The sequence below is a fragment of the Danio rerio genome, chromosome 16 (genome assembly GCF_052040795.2).
Source record: "Danio rerio strain M-AB ecotype USA chromosome 16, GRCz13ab, whole genome shotgun sequence".
Taxonomy (NCBI): domain Eukaryota; kingdom Metazoa; phylum Chordata; class Actinopteri; order Cypriniformes; family Danionidae; genus Danio; species Danio rerio.
The window spans coordinates 1,857,501-1,867,500 of record NC_141036.1 but is presented as its reverse complement, the minus strand read 5'-3'; the positions used below and the strand labels follow the sequence as shown (position 1 = coordinate 1,867,500).

The 10,000-nt window shown below is 34.9% G+C and overlaps 1 protein-coding gene across 2 annotated transcripts in view; it reads left to right on the top strand.

Annotated features, from left to right (window-relative positions):
* Nucleotides 1–10,000, top strand: part of ascc3 (activating signal cointegrator 1 complex subunit 3) — a 263,272-nt gene that overhangs the window by 44,129 nt on the left and 209,143 nt on the right. For both annotated transcript variants that reach the window (XM_087286373.1, XM_087286372.2), the window contains exons 7-8: nt 898–1,033; nt 5,778–5,903. In XM_087286373.1, coding sequence (XP_087142499.1) covers nt 898–1,033; nt 5,778–5,903 — 262 coding nt within the window. The remainder of the gene's footprint in view (nt 1–897; nt 1,034–5,777; nt 5,904–10,000) is intronic.

The following is a 10,000-nucleotide window of genomic DNA, read 5'->3' as shown; positions in this document are numbered from 1 at the left end:
GCACATCTGATTAGTGATCATGTGCTGAATGTCAATCCAGCATTCACACGTTTCAAAGAGTATGTATATATATATGTATGTATGTACTGTATGTATATATATATATATATATATATATATATATATATATATATATGTATGTATGTATGTATATATATATATATGTATGTATGTATGTATATATATATATATATTAGGGTGTAACGATACGCATATTCATATTTAACCATTCGGTACAAAGACTTCCAGTGTTTAAAGTCCGCTATGACTCAAGCATTCACTGTAAAGCCGGTGGGACGGAGTTTTCAGGTGACAGCGTTTGCCACTTAATCTACACATTAAGCATGAGATGTTGTAACGTTATTTAATCCTTCATTTAATAATCACGATGCTGTCAGTCGTGCGACTGATACTGCGTTCACCATCTCTAAAGAGCATGCATTCACCAAGATGAAACTGATATTGCAGCTCATGAAAAGACCGGTATTGCTATTTAGATGATGCATGCAAATAATAAGTTATAATTTCATCTGTGCAATATCAGACACCACCTGTGAGAACACAGCACAGTTATTATTGTTAACTAAAAATGGTGCCGGTGAATCAAAATCAGAGAAATCCTCTGGCTTTTTTTTTTTTTTTTTGCTGTATCGAAAACATACTGAACAGTGACACCACTGTGTCGTACCGAACCGTATGTATTACACTTTAATTAATTGATTAATTTTATTATAATTGATTATAAAATATATATGAATATAATAGATATTAGAACAAAGGTGTAATTTCAAACTTTGAAGTGTCACTCGTAAAGTATAAGAGTTTTGTAGATGGTGAATGCTTGTAAAGTCTGCTGATGTGAATCTTCTCTGTATGTGTGTGTGTGTGTGTGTGTAGGGAGCAGGCTTTGCTGGCAGCACGCTCGTCTCCAGTTTTGGGCCGGCACAGAGATTATGAGCGCATTCGCTACCCTCACGTATACGATTCTTACGGCGAAGCCACCAAAACATCTGCGTTCATCGGAGGATCCAAGGTACAGACTCACGCACGCGCACACACACACGCTAATCTGAGTCTTATATGTGTAAGGACACAGAGGGAAAATAAATCTCCTCTCTTAAATGCGAAATCTCTCCCCAGTGCTTTGTTTACTCAGCATCATGCCAATCTGTTCAATTATATCACATTATCACACACTAGATTACCTTGAGCCTTTGTTTTAATCCAGTTTTTATGATGTCTTAATTAAAATTCCTGCCGCAGGCCATCTTCCAGCGATGGAAATGAATTCTTCAGGGCCTCATCTTTATTTTTCCTGCGGGTGGGGAGGAACAGGTGGTTTAGGGCTAGAAATCATTCTAAAGTGTGTGTGTGTGTGCGTGTGTGTGTGTGTGTGATTAGCGATGTGCTAAGGCTAGTCGGCTAAACGATACGACTGCTGCTAGTTGGCCCACAAACAAACAAAGAAGAAAATACTGATAGTTTATTTATTTATTTTGGACTTTTTACCTTATTTATTTTTTTAATGACCACCGTGTTAATGTATCATGTTAAACAGTGTAATTAGGGCTGCACGATGTTGGAAAAATCTGATTTTGAGATATTTTATTTTCCTGCGATAAATATTGTGAAATGAATAGTTTTCAGATAACTGAATAGCTCTATTTAGCAGTTTTCTGGGCAGTCGACGAGTATTCAGATACAGAAATTCAATAATCACAATGCAAATACTTGCTTTTCTTACTTTGCTTTCTTACTTTCGTCTCATTTCTAGTTTAAATATCTAAAAATAATTCCATTGTCAAGAAAAAATATGGTTTTGTTTTAAAGTGCTGTTGAAATTCTGCGAAATTAAGAGTTTTTTCCTTTAAACAAGCTAAATTATCAGCCATTGGGGTACGTTAATCTTTTCTTACTTTGAAATGTAGACTTTTGGATTAGAAACAAAGAAAATAGTTTTTTTTTTATTTTGCATAAATCGTATTCCATATAAATACAAATAAATTCCATATAAATTCCATATAAATACAGTAATTAAATACAATTCTATAGCTTCTGCTCAACCTTAATCTAGACTTAACATTGCATATCTTTCCGATGTAATTATTGTAGATGCACACAATGCGATATCGATGTTGAAACCATATATTGTTTGTATTGTTTGTACCTAAATGTAATAATTATGGTGGCCAAGAGAGCTTAACATGCTGCAATTTAAGAAAACACGTGCAATTACAAAAAAAGCCAGCAAATTAAGAAAAGATCTTCATCCGTTTGACAGCACACGTGCTGAAAATTCTCACAACGCAAATACACTTTTAAAAAATGAGCTGCATTTTCACACAACGCAAACAAATGAATGAAACGCGCTGCATTTTCAAGGGGTCAAAAATGTCAAAAATTTCAAATGTTTCAAGGGATCAAAAAACATGACAGATGCTGCTGTGCTGTCACTATTGCTCAGTTAAGTAGTAGGCAATCTTTGAAAGGTGAGTTCATTTAAATTTTTATTTAATTTTTTTTTATTTTAATTAATTTAATTTTTTAAATAAATAATAATAATATAATAATAATAATAATAATAATAATTATTATTATTATTATTATTATTGTTATTATTATTATTATTATTATTATTATTATTATTATTATTATTATTATTATTATTGTTATTATTAATTAATAATTTATATTATTATTTTTATATTATTAATAATTGTTAATTATTATTATTATTATTATATTGTATAATTATTATTTTTATAACTTATAATAATTAATTTTACATATTTAATTAATTAATTTTTAATTCATTTAAATTATATTTTTTTATTTTTTATTTAAATTTTTTTTTTTGTGATTTTTTTTTAAATATAATGTTAACATGTACTTCCTATGTCAATTTATGTTTTGAGATTTTACAGCAAATGTCACATCTACAATGCTGGAATAGCTCATATACTGAATTATAAGATAACACAAGGGTTAAAGTAGCATAGTAGAGACTCTTTAATACTAACTGAAATACCCTGAATGCTCAGAAACAAAACCAGTTTTGCTTTATTAGTATTATAATATGTGACTAAATCAAGTAGTGTTGCCAGATTTGATGACGTATGGTGCCATCTACTGCGAGCAACAGCTGAATATGACACATTCATTAGTTCAGCATATGCTCTCAGTTTGCTGGAAATGAGTTGTAATTATGATAGCTTGAGGAAATGTGGCGTGCTAAAAATTAGATATTTATTCTCCTATTACTTTAAGAGATTGAATATACGTATGCACAGTATTTCCTGTAATATTTTTTCTTCTGGAGACAGTCTTATTTGTTTTATTTCGGCTAGAATAAAAGCAGTTCTTAATTTTGTGAATCCATCTTAAGGTCAATAATATTAAACTATATACAGTTGAAACCTGAAGTTTAAATACCCTGTATAAAAAGACACATAACCAAATACAAAAAGTCAAATGAGACTAAACTTTTTCTGTTTTAGGTAAGTTAGGTAATGATTAAGTAATGATCACATGTGTTTCTTTTCTGCTTAATAGCAGAATAATGAGAGAGAGAGATTTGTTGAGAAATTGATATAACTTTTCTTGAAAGTCAAGTTTACATACAATAAGATTATTCTGCTTCTGATAAAGCTCAGATGATGATGTCAAGGTTTTGGAAGTTTCTGATTGGCTAATTGACAACATTTGAGTTAATGTGAGGCACAACTGTAGAATAGTATTTAAGGGAAAGCTCAAACACACTGCTTTCTTGTGTGACAACATGGGAAAATCAGCAAGCCACAATCAACAACAAAAGCCAGATTACAATTAGCTAAATTACACTGAAAAAGACTGATGTTTGGAGACATGTCCTGTGCTCTGATGGAGCTAAGATTGAACTGTTTGGCCATAATGAGCAGTGTTACATTTAGAGGACAAAGGGGAAATTTTATTAGCCTAGGAACACCATCCCAACTGTGAAGTATGGGGGCGGCAGCATCATGTTGTGGGGCTGTTTTGCTGCAGGAGGGACTGGTCCACTTCACAGCATAGATGGCATCATGAAGACAGAACATTAGGAAGAAATACTAAAGCAACATCTCAACACATCAGCCAGGAAATTAAAACTTGGCCATAAACGGGTCTTCCAAACAGACCATGACCCTAAACATACTGCCAAATTAGTTCAAATGTGCTTTAAGGACAACAGAGTGAATGTTTTGGAGTGGCCATCACAAAGCCCTGAACTCAATCCTATAGAAAATTTGTGGGCAGAGTTAAAAAAGCTTGAGCGAGCAAGACAGCCAACAAATTCTGTCAGGAGGAATGGGCCAAAATTCCTTCAAACTATTGTGAGAAGCTTGTGGAAGGAGACCCACAACATTTGACCAAAGTTATACAGTTTAAAAGCAACGCTAAAAAAATACCAAGGAAATGAGTGTAGACTTTTGACTGTCTAGAAACTAATATAAAATTCTCCAAAAAAAAAAAACATTCTCTCATTATTCTGGCATTTAGCAAATGTAAATCATTTAGGTAATCCTATCAGACCTAAAATAGTAAACGTTTAGTATGAATTACCATCAGACATTTTTTTTTAACTGGTTATGTTTCTTTTTTGAGAGTGTATGTAAACTTCTGGTTTCAACTGTGTGTGTGTGTGTATATATATATATATATATATATATATATATATATATATATATATATATATATATATATATATATATATATATATATATATATATATATATATCATAATTCATACAATGACTTGGCTAATTACCCTAATTTCCCTAGTTAAGCCTTTAAATTGCACTGAATACTAGTATAACATATATAGTCAATTATTATGTGTTGTCATCATGGCAAAGACAAAATAAATCAGTTATTAGAAATGAGTTATTAACACTATTATGATTAGAGATGTCTTGAAAAAAAAAACCCTGTACTATGTTACGTCAATGCAAAGATGTGAATAGACATCCTGCGGCGCTATTCGCGTAAATGGTTGATGTGAATGACGTGATTCATGCGAATGAGAAGGCACAAATTGACTTTGCTCAAGTTGGAAAATCAGAACTCTATCTGACATTTGCGCCGCAATATCCAATCAGGAGCTTGCTCTTGAAGGGGCATGATTAGAACGTAGTGCCTTTTGTTGGTGTACCCAGGGCAAATCCTCTTGCAGACACTGGACAACAGCTCATCAAACTGCGCTCGGCTTAGTCTGAAGCACCGCTGAAAGCTTCCATGATCCAGGTCTAATTTCTGGTGGAGTTGAAGAACTCACAGAGCTGAGAGCCCCTCTGAAATGATCTAGTGGACTTAGACATGGCGCCGAGAGAATCTACACTGATTTCAGCCTTCCTAAAGCACTTAAGCACAGCTACTCTTTAAATAAAATCCATGTTAGCCAATAAGCAATGAAACGGGCAGCCCATGATGTGAATCGGTGTCTGTTGTGAAGTGAATTTGACCCGATTTGTTTGTGCATGTCGCGCCTGGTGTGAACACGGCTTAATTATTCAGACTTTAACTGTTGCAACTCCACCTTAACCTGCTATATCTTGCTACTCACAGTAAACACACAAACACATGCTAGTATTTATTTCAGCTTGGGGGCACACTGAAAGAGTGTGTTTGGGGGTTAATTTGAGCACACCGGTGGCCGCAGCACAACATCGGTCCTGAGATGCTTTCGCCGAGAGCTAATGCATGATGAAGGTTTAATTGTATGTGTTTGTTGTGTAATTATGTTCTCTCCGCTGTGCCGGCAGATGCTGCTGCCCGAGGGGATCAGAAGAGACAATAATAAGATGTACGAGGAGGTGGAGATCCCCCCCAACGAGCCCATGCCCATCGGTTTTGAGGAAAAAGCAGTGTTCGTCTCGGAGCTGGACGAGGTCAGTGCTGGATTATTTACAGCTGTTGACATTTATCCGTGCCCGTGTTCGCACTCCATGAGCCCTTCTCTCAACTAATCACACTCATTTCTCCTGCTCATATCGACTGATGGCGCTATGCCGAACGTCTCCTCCACATGCTGTCGGATGCAGCGTATGATGGTGTTGTGTTTTGTTTTGTGAAGAGCTGTCCTAATTTGTCGCGAGCCAGCTGGATACACACCAAATCTAAACATTTTTGAACTGGTGGGTGATACGCCAGTTATAATAGTATTTATATAAGTGGTATTTATACACAGCAGAAACACTTAAATAAATTAAAGCATATATATATATATCATAAGCATAACTATGTATATATATATATATATATAACTATGTATATATATATATGTGTGTATATATAACTATATATATATATATATATATATATATATATATATATATATATATATATATATATATATATATATATATATACACATAGTTATGCTTATGATATATATATATATATATATATATATATATATATATATATATATATATATATATATATATATATATATATATATATATATATATGTATATATGAGCTACTGGAACCTGGATGGAGCCAAGATTCTTACAAAAATCAGTCAAGTTTGGTGAAGGAAACATCATGGTTTCCTTCTTATACTTCAGCCTTCACATCAAAGCTCCTGAAAGCAAAGAGTGCTCCAGGATTGGCCAGCCCAGTCACCAGACATGAACATTATTAAGCATGTCTGGGGTAAGCTGAATGAGGCGTTGAAGATGAATCCTAAGACTCTTGATGAGCTCTGGGAGTTCTTTGCCATTCCAGATGACTTTATTAATCAGTGATGTGAGTCATGTCAGAGATGTATGGATGCAGTCCTCCAAGCTCATGATGGAGTCAGACACAATATTCATTCTGTCTCCACTGCAGCAGGACTTTATATTCTATACTGGACATTATTTCTGTTCAGTCTAAGCAGAGTCAGACCTTACTGTCCTAATGAAATCAGTCAAAATCAAGACATGATCAGATTTTATTGTGATCAAATAAGCAAAATCTAGAGGCCTTTACCTTTCATAGAGACACTTCTGATACCAAACAATCAACTAGAAGTCCAATATTATTTGCTGATAATTATTTTTGATAATATCCAGTAGACAGGGTGGGGTGGGGGGGTGGTGGGGGCCAGTAGACTGTTATGTTTCGGGCTGCCGCTGCGGTCGAATCTTATACCATTGTTGGCGACCCAGGGGTTTCACAGACCATACCAAAATGCTGAGGACCGGGGGTGGGGGTGGTAGAAATTACGGTAATATTCCGGGAGTAATAACAAAACGGGAGGGTGGCGGGAGATCGGTCTGAAATACAGGTGTGGACAAGAATATTTTCAGGTCGTGTGTGTGTGTGCGTGTGTGCGTGTGTGTGTGTGTGTGTGCGTGCGTGTGCGTGCGTGTGTGCGTGTGTGCGTGTGAGCGTGTGCGCGCGCGTGCGTGCGTGCGTGTATGTATATATATATACATTTATATAGTCAGTTATTAGTGAAATAAATTAGCCCCCCTTTTCATTTTTTTCTCTTAAATATTTCCCAAATGATTTTTAACAGGGCAAGGAAATTTTCACAGTACGTCTGATAATATTTTTCCTTCTGGAGAAAGTCTTATTTGTTTTATTTTGGCTAGAATAAAAGCAGTTTTTATTTTTTTTAAAACACCATTTAAACAGCATTTAAGCTATATTTGTTTTCCGATATATTTGTCTACAGAACAAACCATCGTTATACAATAACTTGCCTAATTACCCTAACCTGCCTAGTTAAATTAATTAATCTAGTGAAGCTTTTAAATGTCACTTTAAGCTGTATAGAAGTGTCTTGAAAAATATCTAGTCTAATATTATTTACTGTCATCATGACAAAGATAAAATTAATCAGTTATTAGAGATGAGTTATTAACACTATTATGATTAGAAATGTGCTCAAGATAATCTGCTCTCCGTTAAACAAAAATTGGGGGAAAAATTTAACAGGGAGGCGAATAGTTCAGGGGGGCTAATATTTCTGACTTCAACTGTATATAATAGGGATGCCTCAATTCTCATTATAATATTAAACTGTTTGGTATGACATCCACGGTACAATACGCGCTCGTGAATTGCGTTATTTTCGGTTGTACATTTAAATAATTTGTGCATTTCATTTCTCTCTGAATTTACTATTTGTGTGTGCCTGTAAGTCTACGAGCTGAGATGAGGAAACTCCTCACCACAAGTAAATATTTAATCACTATGCTCTAAAGTTAGGGGGCGCTCAACCATCATTCCAAATTCCACACAGAATATCGCACAACTATCAGCCAATCAGATTCGAGAACCAGACAGAACTGTTGTGTATATTCAATACTATGTGCAGGGTAAACATTGAACCAAATCAACAGCATGTAGGAATGACAGTAGATCAAAAGTTGTCCTAAAATTACCCTGACGATACCTATTTTTAGCTTTTTTTATTAGAATATTTGTCTAATTTATACTTGATCTATGACATTATGACATGATAACTGTTTGAAAAGAGTCCACAGCTCATTTAACACAAAGCAATAGTTTCATTAGAGGCTGATGAATAAACACTGATAATGAATCAGACTTTAAACTAGACACTTGGTTTAGAAATACTGACAGTTTTGAATAACCACACGTTTGCCGAGACTCACTAAATAGGTAGCGTTAAATTCTACACACTATTACTTCAGTACACCTGGAAGTTAAATGGCCATTTTTATAGTGCAGTTTGGCATGCGATAAAATTAATTAGTCTGTTTTTTATGTTATGGAAAAGAGCAGTTTAAACACTTTTCTCCTTTAACACCTACAACACTTAATGAGGTTTGTCCACGATTCATCAGGCTTTCAGCTCATTCTGGACAGCAGTGGAATTAATATTAAGTTCATTTATGTCATATCTTGTCTTGAACATATACTGCACGTTTAAAGTTCTCATGAAATTACGTGTTTTAGATGTTAGTATCAGTATGTTAGTTAGCTAGTGTGAAGCAAAACCGTGCATTTAGGAGATATAAACATCTAAAGCTTGCAGTTTGTCACCTCCTAAATCAGGAGTCTCAAACTGCCAGCCCAAGAGCCATTTGCGCAACATTTCCCGCAACTGACGCCAAAAATATAAGGAGATTCAGCCCGACAAAACATATATATTTGAATTACTATCATTGTTGTGCAGTCGCAAATAGCCACTTGTGGTTTTGACCACCCACTGGACATCCCTTACCTGATTTGACCAGCTGTAGATTGAAATGTACACTCCTCTAATGAGTTTTTCTATTCTAAGGATTTATTGTGCAGTCTCTGTCGCCATCTTGTGGCAGTCAGCCATTAATTTCTTTGCTCTGCATGCTAATAGCCGACAAAGCCCTGAATTTCTGAAATTATAAAAAAAAGAGATAAGAATAAACTGCATAGTTGCAATCTAAACAACTCAATTCTCACTTAAAAAAGCCTGAAAAGTACATTTTGACTTGTAGACACTTGTAAACACTCGCTCTAATGGGCTCGTGGCTCTCCTCGCCGCCCATGCTTGTCAACGCTATCAAGCTGATCAACCACAAAGCTGTGTCGTCGCAATGTGTGGGTACAGTTTTTGAGATGTGTGTGTCAGCCATGGCGAGGGGTATACGAAAGTGCGAAGGTTGGGAAAGTAATCGAAAAAATCGACCTGCAAAAGTTTGATCGATTAAGACGATTTAGATTACTTTCCGATTAATCGGCCAGCCCTAGTGAAAAGCACACTTCCTGGCTGGGCTGTGATAAAACAAAACGCTATTGGCTTTTTTTTATATAGGGGAGGGGCTACTTTATGCCCCACCCCCTTCATGTTTCAGTCTAGAGTACGTCAAATATTAGATAAAAAATGCACATTTCAAAGCACTACACATGTACTGTAATACTGTAAATACATTTATCAGTTCTTTATGGTCAATCCAGAGAGGCAGAGTAACAAAATGCAAATATGTTGTATATGTTCTTAAACATTTTACAATATGATGTATTTGCTGTTTGTTTTATATTTACT